At 38.4% G+C, this 21,978-nt stretch overlaps 1 protein-coding gene across 1 annotated transcript in view; it reads left to right on the top strand.

Annotated features, from left to right (window-relative positions):
- Positions 1-20,505, top strand: part of LOC140226629 (calcineurin subunit B type 2) — a 35,374-nt gene extending 14,869 nt beyond the window's left edge. Inside the window, exons 3-6 of the mRNA XM_072307079.1 lie at positions 2,791-2,967; positions 16,984-17,043; positions 18,948-19,132; positions 20,152-20,505. Of these exons, the coding sequence (XP_072163180.1) occupies positions 2,791-2,967; positions 16,984-17,043; positions 18,948-19,132; positions 20,152-20,199 (470 nt within the window). The 3' untranslated portion in view covers positions 20,200-20,505. The remainder of the gene's footprint in view (positions 1-2,790; positions 2,968-16,983; positions 17,044-18,947; positions 19,133-20,151) is intronic.
- The last annotated feature ends 1,473 nt before the right edge of the window (positions 20,506-21,978 follow it).

The raw sequence follows: 21,978 nt of genomic DNA, 5'->3' as shown, positions 1-21,978 counted from the left end.
GAGTTTATGACTTTGCAGTATTGATTACTTGGTTCTGAAATATTAATACTAGTTTTGCAGTGATAAGATGTGGGAGCTTAGGTCTTTAAACAATTGTTTTATCAAGGCTACCAAGCACTATGCAGATCTTGATACAGTTTGTAGAGCCTTCAGTGCAAAAAAAAAAAAGGTGAAAAATTAATCTGCTGCACATCATAGAATTTGTGGGTGTGCACTGCATATACTTCTTCAACGTGTACAACTGTAGGCAGGAGTGCTAATATGCCATCCTAATCCTTTGCATAAGCCTACCTGTTTAGAGTAATGAACCACGTGTCATCATCTCCTAGCCTCTCCATCCTTCTCCAAATGTCACAACCGCAGCCCAAACCCCAAAGCTAGAGAGGACATCTGTCACTCACAAAACGTCAGAACTCGGTAGATTGAGCATGAGAGAAAGGGGGGGGGGTGGGGGATGGGGGGGGGGGGGAGAAGACTGTGAGAGACAGAAATTATAGGAGAACGTATAGCACAGTCATTGTCAGTGTTCGGCCGAGATCACAATATGCATGTGAGGAGTGAGTGTGTGCCTTGATGGACAGAGATGTTCCTTCACCTGTGCTGCACGGCGGATGCTAATAAAACCCACCTGTAGACTTGACATTGCGATGCGCTGGCCATCGCGTTTCCTCCAGGTGAAGTCAAAATTTTCTCAAAGTGAGATACACAACATTGTACTCTGCCTCTATCTGGGGAAAAAAAAAATCATGTCATGTTTAATGGTGTCACATTGTCTCGCATTTTTCCCACAAATGACTCTTAGCTACATACGTCGAACCTTTATTACGTACGTGGAAGGCATTTGATTTCTTGTATCTAGTATTACTCGTTAGTGTTTCTTGGAAATTGTCATTAGAGATGATAGATGTGATGCTCTCATAAGTACTCAGTATTAATTAGAGTGAACTACAATTATCAAATGTAGTGAGTCATCTTTGGTTGTATTTGGAGCATCATTTTGATTGATGTTCAGTGATTTGTTGTTGTTGTTTTTTTTTAAAGGAGAGTATGTTAGGTTTATTTTTCTTAAGATTTGTTCTACAGGATGTCACTATTCTTTGTTTTGGGTGATGTGTAGGTTTGAAATGCAAAGTCTGGAAGATGAATTTCAGTCAAGAAAATCTAAAAAAACAACAACAGCAAGTGGCATTCAAAGGAATGGAGCTTTTGTTATAGTTACAGTGACATCATATCCACACAATGCAGACTCTAGCTCATACATGGTTCTCATGTAGGCTGCAGCTGCAGCTATTTTCAATATATCACCCAAATGCAAATGACCATCACCAGATAATTTAGTGGTTTACTCAAACCATCATTGATCTTTTGCTTCTTTTTTTTTTGTCTGTCTTACTCACAATTTTTCATTTTCTCTTATGAGCCAGCATTAGTTGCAAGCCATGAACCTGAGACAATATATCATTTTTTTTTTCTTGTAGATATTAAACCAATTTATGAATTACAATACAAGTACCAGGTATCTACATTGAAGAATTCAGGGATTTGAAATTTTGAGATTAAAGTAGAAGATGGAAGAGGGGATACAGGATATGAGAAAGAGTAGAGACTGGCGTATTTCTCTGTAGAGAGTGAGGGTTAGGGTGAGGAAGACAAGACAAGCTAACAAACACGATGATTGAAGCAAGTGGAGAGATAATGTGGGAGCTGAAGACTGGAGTGTGCAGGCAGCATGAAGACCTTGTCTCCTTTGCGACTGCTTGACTTTGACGCCAAATGCCAAATCAATACCCGCCCTGAGTCGGCAATGCCCTTTCAAAGTCTGCGCTGCCAGTAGAATATCCTCTTTTTTTTCTCTCTCTCTCTCTCTCTAGTCTATCTTTTTTCATGTCGCCCATTAACAAGGTTGGTGGAGTAAGGGTGAATGTCATTTCAAATGGACGTCACATGTTCATTCCCTTGCCCTCTAAATTGTGGTGGAAATAGTAATTCTGTGCACGGACAGTTGCCTGCCGCTCCCTCTCTTGAAAGGGGACAGGAGGGATTATTTGTATCATTATGGCTCTCCAACCAGCGACATGTTGCTTTAGTATTCTGCAGTGTGCATACTTGCATCCTCCATTTTTGTTCACTTCCTATCCTTTTCATTGCATTTTAGGTGAGCGCATGTAACATTATATCTCTCCCACTTTCAATGAATAGTAAGATTATGAAGTCAATGATTAAGGAATTTGCAAGTATTTTATGTTTATGATTATTATCTGATTAGTTTTACCATAAGGGAGATAATATATGCAAATGACAGTAGAGTGATAGAGTTTCTACAAACCAAAGAAAGACATATTATTGATTTCTTTCTTTTGTTTTACCGTAAGAAGATAATACACAAACTAGAGTCGGGTGATGGAGTATACTACAAACCAAAGAAAAACATAAATACTATGAAAGGGGAAATTTTCTGTAATTAATTTCATATGCTCACAGTAGTAAGAGGGACAGAATTCATTTTTGATATCATGTCCAGCAAAATCTTACAGATAATACTCCATTTAACGGGTAATTTTACATACCTGTGCTTCATTACATTTTAAATATAATACATTTTATAGATAATACTATGATTCATGTGGAGAAAACACAGCAACAAAGATACTGGTGGTTTCATTTTTAGGCCACTTTCACACAGAGAACAAAATTTGTAAAAATTTAAACAGCACAAAATAGTCCACAGTTTAATACCGTATTATTATTCCGGCCTTTTACTCATTGCTGTATTGTTTTTGTCTTCTACAGTTGATGCGGATGAGATCCGCAGGTTGGGCAAGCGCTTTAAGAAGCTGGATCTGGACAACTCAGGCTCACTGAGCGTGGATGAGTTCATGTCACTACCGGAGCTCCAGCAGAACCCACTGGTCCAGAGGGTCATTGATATATTTGACGAGGATGGAAACGGGGAGGTTGACTTCAAAGGTGAGTCTATGGGGTCGCTGAGATGGTGGGGCAGCTTTGGTTGGGCTGGAAGTGAGTCCCTGGTCTCCCGCTCAGTCAGGTTAGGAGGATCAATTCCTTTGATACACTCAAGTATTATCCCAGGAACCCCAACTTGACTTTCAGCGACAGACTTTTTGGCCAGTTAAGGTGGAATCAGCTTGCTACTGTTATCAAAGAATGTTTGCCAAGATTGAAAGTTAAGGTGTGAAAAATAGTGAACTATTTTCCATTATGCTGCTTCACACCATAGTAAGAGTAAAGATAGAATTATGACTGTTTCATGCTGATATCCAAGTGTGTGTATGTGTGTGATTGAACATATCTATGGAGGCTGTGGATGATAATTTTAAGTTACTTTCCCAAAACGGACCCAGTCTCCTCACCCATCATGCAACAAGGAGAGAAAAAAGAGATATTTGGGCTATTGATATGCATAAGTTCACACTACTGTAGGAGAGCTGTGTTTTAGCCCAAACGAGTTGTATGAGTCATGTGCGCTGGAGCATGCATGTTTAAAGACTCAACGAGGGACCACCGTTTCGTGGAGCTCATAAATTAAGTGACACGAATGTGTGTTTGCGATATAAAACTGTGTTCCCCTGAGCTTGATGTCCAACTTTGCTGTAATGTCGTATTGATGTATGCATATACTAGGCCTTTGCCGCTCCTTTATCAGAGAGTAAATTACTACTGCCCAGAGGGGAATAAAAAATATCTCCGTTGTCTGTCCGTCCAAAGTATTTTTACTAGAAAAATCTAGTCAGGGCTGTGAGCTGGGACATTGCTTTTGCGGGTGTTAAAAAAACAATAGTGTCACATCCCAAGGTAATCATCTCCAGGATTGCATCCATATCGTGGAAAATCCTCATTTGAAGTGATGGTTCATTTTATTCTCAATGTCAGTGATAGATTGCAATAATAGTCAGTATTGAATGTTGAAATGTAATTTTCCTGCACTGTTCTCTCCTTTTCAAATCCCCCTCACCCCATACTTCAGATTGAGTAGTAGTGCACTGTAGAATAGTTATCTGAAGGGCACTTCAATTTGCTGTAGCCATCAGTGGAAATGAGATTCATTTGACTTCAATAGCCACCAGAGAAAGAGTTCTACTGACTGTTTGCCTGTAATCTTGCTTATTCGCTGCTTCAAAGTGTGTGTTTGGTGACTGGTTGGTAATATCACTTTTTCTCAAGAGAGCACACATAAGGGATAGTAAATAACATCGCATGCATCCATGACTGAAGAAGTTGATTTTTCATCAGATTCAAAAGAGTTGTTTACCTCTCAAATTGTATCAGCTGTTTCCTACGTGCACCTGAACATTATCATCATTTGACCATGTGTTGTTACAAATGTCAAAGATCCAAGTAAATTGTTATGTTAGATAAAGTGTTGTTGATCAAATTCTTCAAACATCTGTCCACTTGCCTTCTGGAATCACATCCATCCTTTGTAGGTTCATCCTCCATTATCTATTGTAATTTTCTTTGTCTGTTTTTTTTTTCAGAGTATGGACAGGTTATTTTGTTAAATATTAAAATCCTCCCAATATTTTCCCTCCCCCTCTTTAGATCCTTTCCTCTTAACTCATCTTAGATGCAGAGTTTTTAACACCCACAGGAAGGTGTGAACCTCATTGGCCAGGAGCATAGTCTTTGTGGAAACAGACCTCTTTCTTTACTACATTTCTCTTTCAGTGTGTGCTTGTTTGAAATGCACAGTTATGGTAGTCTGATTTCAATGGCCCAGGAGTGAAATTTAGCTTATTTTTAATAGCAGACAGTGACAGGGAAGTTGCTTTACCAAGGTACATGTAGTAAGCTTCATTTCCAGTGTTTGGTTGTTTGTTTTTCCTCGTATTGTTTGATACAATAGCTCACATGATATTATGCACAATAAAGGGATATTTGTGACTATGATGTCGCATCCACCTGTAGTAAATAAGATTTACATAATTTCAGTCTGTAGGCGTCAAGTGTTGGTGACCACTCAAAACGAAACTTTGTTTACCATCTCTTGAAACAAATATTAACTCATAAATTTAGTTGAGGCTTGGAGGGATTGTAAAAAATATCCATCCCTGTATTCAAGAGGATTTGAATAAATAGGAGTAAAAAGAAAAAGAGAGAAATGATGAGGTTATATTGAAATTGGACATTAAAAAAAAAAAGAGTTTTGGAAATTTAATGTTTCTCTGGTTTTCACAAAACAGGGACACTCTATGCAATCACATATGCAGAAGATGAGGTGATGTCATCATCACACATATACCTGTATGTCCAATTTTGTTTATGTGATTCATTTTTTTTTCTATTTAGTCAACTTTGAGTATAGAGAGGCATTTTACATTCCACATTGATTACATAATTTTAGCAGTTTAATAGGAACTTTTGTATCTAGTGCTATTCATAATCCTGTTATTTTTCATCATCATCAGCAGCAGCAGCAGCATCATCAAAATTATTAATATCGTCATTGCATTTCAAATGACAGTAAGAACATCTAGGCATTTTTCCCCCAGCCATAATAGCAGTATTTAGGAAGAGGTGAGGTTTGCTATTCTTATGCCGTATGCCACATACAGATTATAGTTAATTCGCATTGTGAGGTTTGGACAAAAGGTTACCACCTGAACACTTCATACAGCATGCTTGTTTAACACCAAAAAGCAGATATACAAATATAATGCTTTTGTATATTTATTGCATGCATTTTCATTGATTTTAGATTTAAACATGGTGGTGTGATCAGGATACAGAGTAATAAGTCCTGGGAAAATATACCTTCCAAGTCCTTTTGGTCTACATGTCAATATTTTATGAATGCACAGTGCTGAAATATGCAAGAATTTGTTTCAAACAAAGGCAGGTGGTTAATAGAGAACATTTTTGTCGCTGACATTGTAAAACGTAATGAACTTCCACCCTCACATTCACATCCGTAAATTTGTTATAGCACCAGATGTATATTTGATGATAAATATATTTACTGTATCTGTATAGATGTAAGTGGAAGAACTGCCATCTTTTCTATTATTTTTTCCATCCTTTTCTCGATCCCTGCTTCTCATATATCATGCTCTTCTTTCTCTCTTCCTCTCTCTCTCTTGCTCTTTCTTTCTCCAATTTCATAGCTCTCTTTCTTTTATGTTGTAAATCTCCTCCCCCCTTTTTATTCTGTTTAACATCTCACCATCGATGTGTCGGGCAAATATGAGTCTGGTTCCCTTGAGACTAGTCAGTGGGTGTCTGGATGATTGAGAACCTTGATTCCTGTGGTGTAGTCTTTGCTCCAAACCTCCATGATGTCCTGCTTCACTGCGTTGTGCTTGTGTATCAACAGATATGTTGTATGCTTTCATGTAGATATTTACTAGTCTAGTTTCTTATCTCTACTATTCATGATTTTCTTTATTTTTTTATTTTGATACTTCCAGCAATGTTTAGAATTCAGTGGATGTGCAAAATTTCAAGTGGCAAATTGTACCCATTCATTGTGGCCTTCACTTCATCAAAGAGATTTGATATCGGGAGACTAGCGGTGAATAGGGACAAGCTGAGTGGGTATGCTGACTGATTGAAGCTTAGGAGTATAGCATGACAGAATTGAAGGTATACTGGTATAAAGACACTCTCGTTGCTAGGGTAACACAGTGAATTCAAATAACGCTGATTGATGACTTCGATTCTCTGATTCTGGCCTTTCATGTTATAATTATCCGACAATCCCTCCCCTCCTTTTTTCCCCGTGCATATCGAACAAGACATGAATTTCATATTTGGTGTCGAGAGCTTTTCAAGCATGTTCACGTTACACTCCATGCAAACCATAATTTAAGAAATGACTTCATATTCTATCAAGTGGGAGGATTTGTTCTAATTCATATCTGCATGATCTACATTGTACAGTATATCTAGGTATAGGCCTACATGTAGTGTGTAAATATAGAGAGAGATGAAGATATAGATAAAGATAGAGACAGATAGAAATAGAGCAACAGACAGAGATGGAGACATAGATGCTGTATGTATAATAGACATAGACATAGATGGAGAGATAGGGATAGAGATAAATGTAGATATAGATAAAGATATAGGTACAGATATCAACAGACATTGATGTAGGGAAAATAATAGATGTAGCAGATATATGGACTTTGCTTATGTTTAAGTAATTGCCAGTAGTCACATAGGTCTACATTGTCAAATACATAGTTAAATTAATCAAGACATGAAATGCTTTTCTCTTTCAATATGATCATGACACATAATTCAAGTAGGTTACCGGTATCATCATTTCCTGAAATTGTGGTGCTTTTTTTCTTTTCTTTCTTTCTTTTTTTTTTTCTTTGTGGATGATTATATGATGTGGAGTTGTTATCTTTCCCATGTGAGATCTTTCACTACCATCTCTCGCTCCCTCCGAAATTTGTATTGTATCTTCCTATTGTGAGAGCCTCCCCGTCTAGTCACAACTTCTCCACCTTGCTCTTCATCCCCTTGGATGCGATACACCGCGCTCTCTCCCACAAGCAGGTCTCTCATGCATTTTAAGACCTAGGAATGAATTTTGCATTTAGTATTGGAGGGGGTGGAGGGGGAGACATATCTCTAGTTTGAGGTATTATCACTGATGCAGGCTTGCAAAATGCATGATAGTGAACGAGCCACCAAACCGCATCCCATAAACCTTGCCTGCGGCTCTGCTTCGTGTTTTGCCTGTTGCATTAAGAAGAACTGCGGCAAACAATCTGTGGGTGTAAATGTACCTGACAAGGAGTTTGTTTTCAAGTTATCTGTTTTTGTTGTTTTTAGCAAAGACAAAATTCCCAGAACCCAATTTGTGTGCATTTTTTTATGAAGTCTTTTTCAAAACTGTTTATTTGTCTGTGCTAATTTCGTTTTCTTTGTAGTGATCAAAATGTATTTTTTTGAAACACAGCAGAGAATTCATCTGGAAAAAAAAAGAAAGTAATGTGAAGTATTTCAAATTGCAAAATCAAAGAAGTATATAACTTTGAGCACAAGCCAAGAAACAAAATAGATTATGCTCCTTGATGATCACTGTGCAATTGACTAGACACTGTTTCATACAGGCGCGGTGGAGCACCCCAATTTGCATTTCATTATCGCCCCGTTCTATTTGAATTTCCAACGGGCATCCACGGCTGCCCGAAACTGTGTGCATGAAAAAGTCAAATCTTTACCTTCTCCTTGTGCCGCTATGCGTGCCGCTAGTAAACTCAAACTTCCCACACTATCTAAGTTTTTAAAAACCTTCCTTTTGATGAAAAAATTATGAAATTTGCTGCACTAGAACTTGAGATATTAAAGCGTTTTGAAAATCACCTCTCGCAAAACATGCTCTCTGTTTTTTTCCGACTGGACTATGGCCGGGCTCCAATGTGTCCGAAACTGGCAACATAAGTTCATCAGGCCTCAATCCATATACGGTGAAAGTTTCCGCTTTGTACCACCTGTACTTTTTGAGAAATCAACTTGTTTCTACAGGGTTTGGAATAGAAAATTGTAGTCGGCGAAACAATTGAAAATGACGTCATTTCTTTTCCCGTAATATTGGGCATGCGTGGTACGTGAGATTCAGGATTTCGTGCTCATTGTTGGTTTGCATGTGACGCAGTCAATTTTGCTGAGTGTCGCACGGCGGTGATTGCTGAGCTGCTGCCGCGCATGCTGCATGCAGCAATGCGTTGTGTGTGCTGTGACATGCAACGCCACAGTGACGCGATTAATTATACATGGGACCGACCTGTACGCTTTGCGTTCGTGTCATTTTTGACATCACCTTCTGTTTTTTTCCGACACAACCATGGCCGGGAATATTATGGTATGAAATTTAAAATGCAAGCAGATAAATAAATTTCGGTGTACTTTGTTTGAATGGCGCTTTTGTTCCGCAATCACACTTCGTGAATTTTAGGATGATTTTCGAGGCATATTTTTGGTAATTTTGCTCGCCAGGTTTTCGCTAAAATTTCACATTTTATCATTGTCAAATCCTTTAATATGTTATATGTGCATATTCGGACATGTTTTCAAATTCAAACTAACTCAATTTTAATCCGAAAATAGGTTTCCTGAAATTGTTATTAGCTTGAGAAGTTGTTTACTTTTTCTCAACTACGCGAGTACATGTTGTTTACTTTATGCAAATGAGGCTCGGCTGCCGATGGATTTCTGCGAGATAATTGGGGTGCTCCACCGCGCCTGCATATGGGCTCCTGAAAATTGTAGTCTTACAGTGTTACACATGACTTCAGTTGTATGATAGCACTCACTATGCCAAACTCCCCTATTTTCAAATTTTATCATGACTGTATTGGTTGAACCCCACAGCAGTGATAATCATGACTCATTTCACTCGTACTCCTTTTCATCTTTTTCCATTGATTGATTTCACTGAATTTTTAGTAAAGGCACGTTGTAAATTCTCTTAATTGCTAAGGACACAGGACTTATTCTGTCTGTGTACAATTTGAGTCTGCATTTTCATGTACTCTTCTTTCAAGTTTGAGAATCAAGAGAGGTGGGAAGGAAAAAAGCTAAGTTCTGATTGTGTCAATGTTTTGAGATAATTTATAATGTCAAAAGTGTCAGTCAAAGTCAAATTTTCACAGCACACTATCAACAGTGATGCATACTAATGAGAAATGATAATTGTCACATAATGTGCTTGTTGAAAGCGGTCACTGTTTGATATAAGTGCATTTTGCATTCTGAGGCATCCCCCCCCCAAAAAAAAAGACAGCAACAGTCATCAGTCAAGTGGTTACCATGAAATGGCTATTGACATCAAATTGAATCATAATGAACTTGTTTCATTAGATTGTAAACAAAAAGAAAAGTATGTTCGATACTGCCAGATTGACAAATGATTTCTGACTGTATGTCAAGGCAGTTTGCCTGTTCGGGCTCCTGTAGTTAAACTCATAGCACCGTGGCTCACCCCACAGCGACCCTTTATTTGTGACTTGACCACCATCAGGCATGGCTGATTTCTTATTTCCTAGCGACGGCAACGAAGGAGAGGGTATGCAACAAGGAGCTGCCTTTCCGCCTTTCCGGGAGTTGTCTGCGATTTGCATGTCCTTGACTGCGACGGACACAAGAGCTGTGTATATGCCGTGACCTCAAGAGACGCGCCATTCATGATCTCATCTTGCAGCATCTTTTTGAGTACCTCGAGGGAATATGAAACATAAGTTTTGAACCAATCGAGTTGCATTATTCAGAGGGCAGGATTTACTGCTGACATATGTACAAAACGTAATGGGTTGGAACTTGAGTGCATTCCTCTTCAAGAAATTTCAGAGGAATGCAATGCGTAGTCCAGTTATGGAAGGCAGAGGTATTTTCATGGAGTTTCTGCCTGTCTTTGTGTGTGTGTGTGTGTGAGAGAGATTTAAAATACATGATTTTTACCTATGGCTACATACTAAAAATTCTTCCTCATAAACAGAAAGCAAATTCATTTCCAACAATATTGCTGATATAATAAAGCCAGGAAAGATTTTGCAGATGTACAGCTGCCTTGTACCCTTGTCACGGAATCTCGATCACAGATTTTGTTTTGTTTAGAGTTTTATTTCGTTATGTTTTAAGGTGGTTAAAAAGCTGACATCATGTTCTGTACCCTTTTATTTTTGCAGCAAATACTGCAACTTGTCTTTGCATAAGCCAGCCCTGTGCATGAAAGGGCTCAGATAATTGGATCTGCTATGATACCATTCGTGCATATATTTCATATTGTGTTCAATGATCTGTCCTTCCAGCTGGATGAAAGTTGAATTGACACATGTGCCACCTGATATTGTGTTTGTTTGTTTGTTTGTTGTTGTTTTTTTTTGGATGAAAATGATATTGAAAGTCTGCTCTCAGAATCTTCCAATGACAAATTGATCACGGTGGGGGGGGGGGGGTGGTTTCGTAAGTTTGCCTGTGCTGTAGACCCACCTTGTCACGTTGTGAGCACACCTGTCAGAGTAGATATGAGGCAGACAACCTTGACATAGAGAACCAGATAGGTACATGTATCAGACTACATCTTTCTGAGGGTAATTTCAGTTAGTGTCTATCTGTACATACATGGTATGTGTATGTATATATATATATATATATATATATATATATATATATATATATATATATATGTGAGATATGAGAAAGGAAGGAGAAAATCGGTGCGTAGCTTTGACATTATTATTCCTCTTACTGTTCCTCCTTTTCGGAAAAGCGCAAGAGTTGAAAAATTGGTCTCTGCCGGGACTCTAACCCGGGTCTTTGGCATGGAACGCCAACGCCTTAACCGCTCGGCCACGGAGACGTCATAGCGGTTCAGGCAGACCCAAGCTCGAATACCAGACGGACCAACCTTTCAACTCTTTGACTTTATGCACACGTTCCTTTATATATATATATATATATATATATATATATATATATAGTGTGAGAGATAGTTCCCTTCCCAAATATACGCGTGCCTCATTGTGGGTAGCATTATACTGATATATATAATATATATAATTTCTTTCAGATATATATACAGTATATGTATATAATACATCAATTTATAAAGTGCAAAAACTTTAGAGATATATTCTTCTGCGCTGCAAAAGCTTCTGATGTGCTTCATAATGATGAACAGTTAAATGAAAAGATGTGTTCTTAGTCGTGATTTAAAGACTGCTACAGTTGGGGATTTACGGACTTCTAATGGTAGATCATTCAAGAGTTTGGGAGCTGCACAGGCAAATGCTCTGTCTCCCAATGTTACTTTTGTTTTACATGTTAGAATTTGTAAGAAAAGAGTGTCCTTAAAACTGCGCAAATTATGAGTATGTGTATGAGATATAAATACTAATAATTTGAATATGTAACTGGGGGCTTGACCGATGAGTGATTTATATACAATCAACAAAATCTTAAAACAACATTTATATAAATATTATATACAGTGCTTTATGCTGGCAGGAGTGTGGCATGAAAATATTCTTACTTGAGATTAATGTGATCAATGGGGGTATGAGAACAGCTGTGTGCCCTGCTGTTTGCATTAAAATCCCAAATTCAGGTTTATTTAAAGCAATATAAAGTGTTTTGGGTATGACACTAAAATGTACTCTCATTTGTGACATTTAGACTCGAATCTCAGATAGGATTTGGGGAAAATGGCCAGAAAAAGACTGTGAGATCTTTGTTCTTTATTATTCTATATAATGCATGATTCTATGCAATTTGTTTTAAGGGGAAAATGCTTCAGGTCAAATTTTAAAGGTTATGTGATATAATCAGGTGCTGTTCTTGCCATTTTTGAGAAAACATAGTTTTTATGACCCCTTTCACACCTTTCCCATCCGCACAAAATACACTAGAAAACAGAACAATGCAAATATTTATAGTCCATCTTTAACTTCCACTTATGTCATTGGCAAGTGTAATCTGGAAATGATTTTGTTCCAATCTTTCATCCTCATCCTTTATTTTTGTCCCCAGTTGGAATTTTCAAAAGGAAAAGGAAAAATGCTGAATATTTTTTTTTCCACCCACAAATCCTCTTTCCCCTCTCTCTCTCTCTTTCTCACAAATCAAAGGAATATGCACAGTTACAGTTGTAGCAGTTCCAAATGTGTGCATGATACATTGCTGACCTTTTCAAGTTTGAAAGAAAATCAATCACTCACTCAGTGACAAATAAGTGGTGTGTATACGTTGTTTATTTCAATTCCATCCATCTTTATTTCATGTTGCCTTTAAGAATTTTCTCCAGGCCATCATCCCACACTTATTCAGCTTCGAATAGCAGGCATTTTGCTCGCTAGTTTCATTTCAGTGTGCGAGTTAGCAATTAGTCTCTGTCATGTTGCCGTTATTCATATCGTAAGACATGTGGGCGGTGCGGGAATGATCTACCCAGTGTGCATGGTGATGATTGATGAATCTGATGCAATTTACAAGAATTTATAAGACAGATTTTATTTTCATATATTTGGTGGTACAAAACTTCAAAATTGCGTTAAACAAATACATACTGCTACTGAACATTTTCGACGTGCACTCAGTAGCGTTGTTTATGAATTTAAGTGCCGTTGTGAAACACGGTATATAGGGCGCACATCACAGCGACTTGCGGACCGCATCAAACAACATGTGCCAGCACACATACGTAACAAGCAGCTAGTTGATCGCGCACAGCCCTCGCGCCAGTGTAAACGCCCCGCTGACAGTGCAGTCACCGCTGGTAACCCTTCGTCAGCTATCGCTCAGCACTTACTGACTAGTCGCGCATGCGCTGAGCATTTCACCTCGTCACAGTTTCGCATAGTCAGTAGAGCCCGGAGCGACGCTCACCTGAGTATGCTTGAGGCTACATTCATTCAGCTGACCAGTCCTATTTTATGCAGGCAAAAGGAGTTTGTACGCACATTGGCACTCTTTTGATTCTGACTCATGTTTACTTTAGCCAATCAGCGTAAGCACTGTTTTACTTGAATGGTTTGCTCGTTTTGCTTATATTGTTATGTTCGCGCTTCCTGTTTCATACGTGCGGTTTCTACTCCGAAGAGTGCACGTCGAAAACGTTCAGTAGCAGTATGTATTTGTTTAACGCAATTTTCATATATTTGGGTTTATTTCTTGTGTACATTGTATGTATGTTTGTGTGTGTGTGTGTGTAAGTGCATGCTGAAATGATTTTGTCTGTGAAAACTGAGACAGAAGCTGTTCTTATCCCAGCTGTGCTTGACAGAAAAGATATGAGTGATATCTACTATCCTACCTGGGTTCTGCCCATGGAGTGGACTATATGTTATCTGAGAAATGTTCTACTTTGGGATTCATTGGTCTGTGACCAGACAATTGATCTCCCACAGATGGCTTGACCTTATTTTGTTTTGTTGCTCAAAACTCTACCAAGATGAAAATTATGTACTCTATCAAGATAATATGTACTCTGCCTATCTCTGCTCCACCCTTGTGTCAAACCCTATCCTGCACTGTACCTCTCTATGCTCTTTCCCACTGTCTTTCCATACTCCTCATTTGTGCCTACATGTATCTCCACTCCTCCCCTGTGCCTACCTCTGCTCCTCCCCTGTGCCTATCTCTGCTCCTCCCTTGTGCCCATCTCTGCTCCTCCCTTGTGCCTATCTCAGCTCCTTCCATGTGCCTATGTATCTGTGCTCTCCCCCAGTGTCTATCTGTCATCCTCTCCTGTGAACATCTTTGCTCCTCCCCTTTGCCCATCTCCGCTCCTCCCTTGTGCCCATCACTGCACCGCCCCTGTACCTATCTCGGCTCCTCCCCTGTGCCTGTATATCTCTGCTCCTCCCCTTTGCCTATGTCAGCTCCTCCCCCGTTGCTAGAGTATCTCTGCTCCTCCCATGTTCATATCCCTGCTCCTCCTCACTGCTCCTCCTCTCTGCCTTTTCTTGCTCCTCCCCTGTGCCTATGTATCTCTGCTCCTTTCATGTGCCTTTCTCTGCTCCTCCCATGTGCCTAATTCTACTCCTCCCCAGTGCATACAGTATTTCAGCCACTCCCCTCTGCCTATCACTGATCCTCCCCTGTGCCTGTCTCTGCTCCTCCCCAGTGCCTTTCCTTACTCCCTTCCCACCTTTCCCTGCTCCTCCCCTTTATTGGTGTGTTTTTTTCATCCATCTTCCAACTCTGATCCTCACATCATGAAGCATATAATGTACAATGTATACACCTCTCACACACCACTGACTACTCGCCAGAGTGGATTCCCATCTTTGCCCCTATAACCTTTAGTGTGTCTCTGTTGCCTGCCTGCACCTCACTGACCTTTTCTTATTTGAAGTCAAGTCTTGCTCCAAGACTGAGCAAGGCTGTCTTCATGCCTGCCTTTCTTCATATAACTCCTCCAACCACATTATTTCTAATCAGTGTGACATGTGTTTGGAGAAAAAAGAGGACAATGCTTGCATGTGATTCACAGCGCATTGTGTCCTACACAGACATTGTCTGATTGGATAATATGGTAAAAGTATAGTGTCTATCTTAATAGTGGAGGCTGCAGCTGTTGCGTCTTTTTAATTAAAAAAATATCACACGTAATGCACAATGCATACATGAAGAGTTTGAATTAAATAAAACAGTGCAAAAACCAATAAACACTATTTTCAGAAAGTAAGGTCATCTTCAAATAGGGAAAAATTCAATCATTTCAATGATGCTGCACTTGTTATATAACAAGAAATATTTTGAAGATATTTGTTAGAATTATCACATATATTTTGATTATCTCTTGGTTTATCTGCAGCTTCAATCTCAAATATCTCATTTAAATAAAATTGCTATCCCGTGGTGATTTTTGCATTTAAACTCTTCATAAAGTTGTTCTGGCAGTGATTTAGAGGGAAGTTCTTGTTTTGAAGGACTATCATTTGGACTTACTCTTTTAACAATAAGGAAGTTAAAGTGTCAAAAGAATACATCAGTCTTGCACTCACTGAGATGGATGTACACTGTATGTGGAGAGGGTTGGGCTCACAATTTCTTACTCTTTGCCTGTATTTCTCTCTTTTCACATTTTATGCCACTTTTTCACTTTTCTGTGTGTCATTAGAGCTGTAAGCGGCATTCATGGAAGTGTTCCCGGTGCAAAGACTATGATATGTAGAAAGTCACAGTGTAATTATTGATTGCAAACATGGTGATAGCGTTCCGTGGTGGCAGGCAACTGTGGTTAAAATTCATTCATAATTCATCTGGCATCACATAAATGTGAAAGATGTCTTAATAATTGTGAACTTCTGGCAGAACCCATGGAGATGAAAGGAAAAAAAAAATGTGAAAACAGGAATATATGACAATTTCTCTAGTGCTTGACTGTGACATAATCAAGTGCTGCTCTGGTGTGTGTGTAAACTCATTCAATGTAGCAAAGAGAAAGCCCTCCCACCTTTCCAGAAAGTGGTCACCCCCTCAAGTAAACCTTCCCTATTCCATTAAATGTCACATGTGTATGGCATTTCACATCTGAATAATATATGATATTTTACTGACTTGAATGACTGACTTGAGTGAACAGCAATAATTAGTTTGGGTTAAAGAAAAGATAGTAGATCCCAGAGAATTGTTCCTTCAAAGGATTTATCCCAAATCCCAAAAGCAGAAAAGGTAAGCCTAAATCTTCCTGGATGATAAGATGTGTGCTGGAAGGAAGAGAAAGAGGTGGAGAGAGAGAGAGAGAAGGGAGAGAAATCAGTGGATGGGAGGAAGGTTTAGTTATGACACTGACAACTGTGATGAAGATTATAATATAATCATTGTGTTGCATTTTTTTTTTGTCCTTTCCTTTTATTCTTCATAAGATACTTAAACTAAGTTAACTAATTGTGAGGTGGAGAATTTGCCTTCTTTTCCATGATCTCTAAAACAAATAAATATAACTGTGCCATGCTAATGAGCAAAAACTGATTTTACTTATGAAGGCACCTTCAATAGTGTTGTGTTTGTACAGTGTATTGTTATCAATTGTAATAGTGCACTTACGATAGCCTCAGTGTCAATTTGTGAAAACAACATCTTGCGAAACTGTCTATGACCTGCTCATTCGTGAAAATATCTGTATGCGAAAATAATGGCTCATACAATGTAAGTAGAAGAAGACCCTCAATTTTTCTAAATATAGTCTTCATGTGAACATTTTTTTAGGAAAAAACAAAAGCATGTCATGTAATATCAGAGAAGCAGATGTCAATTAAGTAATTCCATTTAGCTTAGAGGGGACCTGTTACATACATTGTACATTTAAAAACTGTATATTTTGTATCACAATTTTTCATTAATTGCTGCTTACAGTAGACCAAAATCTGCTGTATAAACTCACATTTTGTTGTACATGTTGTGGAAGATTTTCTGTAACAGTGTGTATATTAGGTCCCTTTTTTTTTTTAGACTAACAATATATTAGGTGTCATTTGTTTGTTTGTTTGTTTTTTCCACCTCCAGAATTCATCCAGGGTGTATCACAGTTCAGTGTAAAGGGAGACAAGGAGTCAAAACTTAGATGTAAGTATCAGTGTAATTTTCTGTGGTATGATTCACCGTATCATATTATTTTCATTCCAACACTGCATGTCTTCCATTTAAAAAAAAAAAAAAAAAAAATTGCTTAAAGATTTGTCTTGTGTGTGGTAGTTTTTCCAGCTGTTTTCATACCAGTAGTCTAATCGTTAAACTGATATATCACCCTGGATGTCATGTGCATTGGCGGTGTCAAGCAGGGAGGCCAGTCATTTATGATGGGAGCACAAATTAGATGGCTTTTACAGATTGTGAAAGTTTCAAAGATGATAGCTACATGCCAGTTTTTCTCTTGTGAGGGCGCTGTTGACGAAATGTGCAGGCTTAGTGCAGGGTGCTACATAACTTTATTTTACCACTTGCACGGTCAGGCAAGCAGATTTTCAAATTTGCTGCAAAATGCTTGCCCAAACATTAATTCTACTTGCCCGAAAAGAAAGTCCAAAATATAAGGAAATGATATAGAAAATCACATATTAGTCAAGGGCTTAATAAAATAATCATTGGAACAAACAGCACACATTGATTCACACGCTTAAACACAATGGAGTAACAAACTTGGTCAGATCAAGTGTTGCCGTTGCATTACATTGAGGCTTCTTCATGTACGTATTGGAAAGTTGCTGAAATGAAAGTATGAAGTGCATTGTGGGTTTGTAGGGGGATTAAGTGAAAAAAAAAGTGGCATCAAAACTTTTTGCTTGCCCAATTCGGGCAAGCATTTGTTCTCATTGTTCAAAAACACTTGCCCAAATTTGATTTTCACTTGCCATGGGCAATCGGGCGAATGTTTATGCAGCACCCTGTTAGTTAGTGTTCACATTCCTATCAGTATTTTGTCATTTTGGAGCCATGAAAGGATTCATTTCTCATACATACCATGATTTTCCCAATTCATCCCACTCAGACCTGTGTAGCAGTGTTTGTTAGGTATCAGACCAAACAATATTTACTTTGTAATCATTGATGCAAATTTGTAAATCATAATCTTCAAGAACGTGATGAAGTATCAGGAAGTTTATTTCCATGAAGGACCCTTCTGTTCCATTGACAGGTGGCTATGATCCAGAAGCTTATCCTATAGTATACTTGAATACAGTCAAACCTGTCTGTAGCGGCCACCCAAGGGAGATAAAAAGAGTGGCCTTTATAGACAGGTGGCCACTATAGACAGGTTCTCTGACATTGTTTGTGTCTTCCAAATATGTCCATGTGTGTGTATAAATATACAAGTGTTTCATGCATTGAAAATGACTTTGTATGATCACATCATTGCACATGAGTGTACGTACAGAAAGCAAGCTTTTCGTGAGTACATTACTATAATCATGAGAATATATGGGGGGAGGATGCTTTTTGAACTGTTCACCATGCCCGACTGGACGACTGCAAAGCACAAAACATGCTGAATTATTGACTCAGCTGCGGCTCTTTATGAGTCTGTGACCGCTATTTATGCTCTTAAAATCTTCTGTTGGATACGTGTTCTGAAGACAGGTGACCACTATGCACAGGGGCTTTGACACAGCTTTTTTCTTGGGGAATTTTCCAGTAGCCATATGATATGGGCAGGTGGCCGCTACAGACAAATTGCCACTAAAGCAGGTTTGACTGTATGTGATAAGTATATATTTAGACAAGAATCTTTCATTTGCATCCATAGGAATTTGTGAATGTTACATGAGCCCCTGGTACTTGTGCTTTCTTACTTGCTGGTTACATGGAATAAACACAAACCATAAGAGTACATGGTGTTTAAAAAAAAAAGAAGAATAATAATGATGAAAGACGTTGGAGTCACAGTCTTCTGAAGCTCTCGAGATATTAGGTTTATAAGGGTGTGAGCTTATTGGCCTTATTTTTGTCGCATGCCCCGTTGCACTGTGCAGTTTTCTTCAACATCTACGACATGGACCGTGATGGCTACATCTCCAACGGGGAGCTCTTCCAAGTCCTGAAGATGATGGTGGGTTCCAACCTCAAGGACACCCAACTGCAGCAGATCGTGGACAAGACTATCACCAATGCCGACATGGATGGTGACGGCAAGATCTCCTATGAAGAATTCTGTAATGTGAGTATTGAGGAGTGTGCCCCTTCTGTTTTGTTCTTTTCTTTTAACCTAATTTTCTGCTTGTATGTTTTCTTTTACTTCTATTTCTTTCTGATATATAAGCTATGCTAAATCTGAGTCTGATCAATGTTTTATGGCTCTGTTAACATCAATAGTTCTAAATAAAAGTGAGTTTCATATTCTGACATAAATTTTGGTATGATTAATGTTATATGGCTGCATATGTGTTTCTTTGCCAGTGTAATCTGAAATCCGCATCCAATTACAATATTCACAAAAGCTATGCTAAGTCCCTGTCTGCTTTGTTTTTTATTTATTTTTTTACACTGTTTGTACTTTCTTTACTTGGTAAATTGGGAGAAATATGAAAGTCCTTATTACATAGCTAATAAATACTTATACTTGTTAGGTGGAATGCTCTCTTCAAAGTAAAGTATATTTGAAGGATTGAAGTTGACATGAAACTTACTGTTTGCTGCTTCCAGTCTCATTGAATGCTTTGCCCAGAGATAGTAATTCTTTGTATTGTAGTCACTAGGCTGACTTTTCAAAGGTGTGACTGCTTCAAGTTGGGTGGTAACATGGAACCAAACTGTGTCCTATTCCACACATGGCACCAAAAAACTCCATGACCTCAGTTTACAAAATATGCAGCCATGGTTGTTGTTTTATTTTGTTTTGTTTTGTTTTTTCTTGTGAGACAGTCTCAAGACCAATAGGAGACCAGTAAGTAGAAAGTACAGTCAGATAACAACAAATTGATAAGTAACAATGAAGCTTATTTCCAATTAAATTCTTGAGATGACCTGCCAATGTTTTGTAGTTCCTTGTGTCATTGCATTCATATTTCAAGAATGTTCAAAGCAGACATTTGAGGAAATCTGTATTTATTCATTAATTCAATATACCAGCATTGATATAGGCTGAAAAAGAACAGAAGAGGATCCAGGATCTTTTCAAACTCAACATCAGTAGTAATTTTGGATTTGGCCTCTTCTCTCTGTCTCTCTTTGCTCCAGGTGGTCGCAAACACAGACATTCACCAGAAGGTTGTCGTCGATGTATAGCCCCTCCCAATGTATCCACGTAGTGGCTGCAGGGGATTTCCCCGCCCCTCTCCTCCTATCACATCTTTTTCTCTCTCAATCTCTCTGGATTCTTTCTTTCTCTCTTTCTATCTCTTTGCTCTGTTGCTCAACTTGTTTTACTCTGTGTTATCTTCAATGCAACGTTGGAAAGTAGAATGTAGATGTATATAAACCCAGAGAATGGAAGAAGAGAGGAAAACGCCCAAACACTGAGTTGCCGATGGCTCCTTTTATAAATGCCTCCCAATCCTAACTCAAACTTTAGCAACTACCCACAATGCCTCGTACTCCACAGAGACCTTTTTTTTTTCGTACATATTGTAGTTTAGGTGGACTGAAGCAAAAATTGGCTTTCAAGGAGAAGGCTGATCTGTAGGAGGCCACTGATGTTGAGGTGTGGAATGTGATGAAAGAGGTACATGGTATCAGCCAATATACCTTTACACTTTGAGGGAATGAGGGGTGATGTGTGCCCCGCCCTCTCTCTCTTGGTAAAAAGCTCCCGATGTCTGCTGTAGGGGAATCTTCGTCTTCAAGCTACATCCTGGAAGATGCAACCTGTAACGTGCAAAGGAGACTCAAGAGAACAAAGGGCCGCCGTGTGAGCAGTGGCTGACAACCCTGAGACTGGACGTTAGCTTGTAACTTTTTGACAAGAATTAACCGGTTCCTGTCAGAAGTGAAAATACTCCCAGCATAATGGATTTTTATTTTTTCTATTCTTTTCCTACCCACATACACAAAACAAATTATGATGACTTCTTTTTTAATCTCAGCTTGTAAATTTTCCCTTGTCCTGCTATGAAGAGGTGTTAGGATAAGCAATAATGGAACAAACAAAAAAATATTACTCAAAATTACTCATTTTTCAAAAGCTATATTCCTCCCCTAATTGGTGGAATGGAGTTTCTCCTGCTACGCATCTTAAAAGATGCAATCGAATAAGTCATGATGCTCCAATGTTACACCTATTGAACTGTGGGTGACGTGAAATGAAACTTTCTGGTTTTTCCCGAAAACTTCCTTTCTCCAATTTCTCCCTCTGTGTAATACAATAGAAATAGCATTGTATTTGTGTATGATGTAATATCTACAAGAAGAGTAGCCATGTTCCCTTACAAGCTGTACATAACATTTTTTTCTCTCTCTCTCTTTCTCTCTCTGTAGTAATTAGTAGCCAAATAAGAGTTGGGTTTTCAAAATCTGTTTGTAGTGTGGGGTTCTTATACTGGTGTCATTAATTTTTCTCATATATACGGGTAGATGAAGGAATTTATCTGTATGAGTCCAAAGTCTTTGTGGTCGTGATGTATTGTATACCTTGCTTTAGTAAAGACAAATTGTGTTCTTTCTTTTTATGATTTTTACATCTAATCTTTGAGTGTATTTGTAGTCTTGAGAAGAAAAAAAAATATGAAAAGAAAATGAAATAATGTAAAATGAAATAGGCAATAGAACTTGATTCACAAAGCATTTTCTTTGTTTTCATAACATATGTATGCAATATATGAAATTGTAATTTTTGTTTCTTTTTCTCTGTACAGGCTAAATTGTGAACAATTTAAGAGCACATATGAAAGAAAAAAGACAAAAAAAATCTATGCTGATTTGTGATGCCAGTGCAGAGTAGCAGTAAACATTCATATGCACTCCTTCAACGCATTAGTTTTAATCTCTTTAACTTGGCAAGAAAGTCACCAACCAACGAAAGAAGCAAAATATTCTGAAACACCTGTAGACACCACCCCACATAGCTTC

This window comes from Diadema setosum, chromosome 1, assembly GCF_964275005.1.
Source record: "Diadema setosum chromosome 1, eeDiaSeto1, whole genome shotgun sequence".
Classification (NCBI taxonomy): Eukaryota; Metazoa; Echinodermata; class Echinoidea; order Diadematoida; family Diadematidae; genus Diadema; species Diadema setosum.
This window is presented reverse-complemented; position numbering and strand designations above follow the sequence as displayed.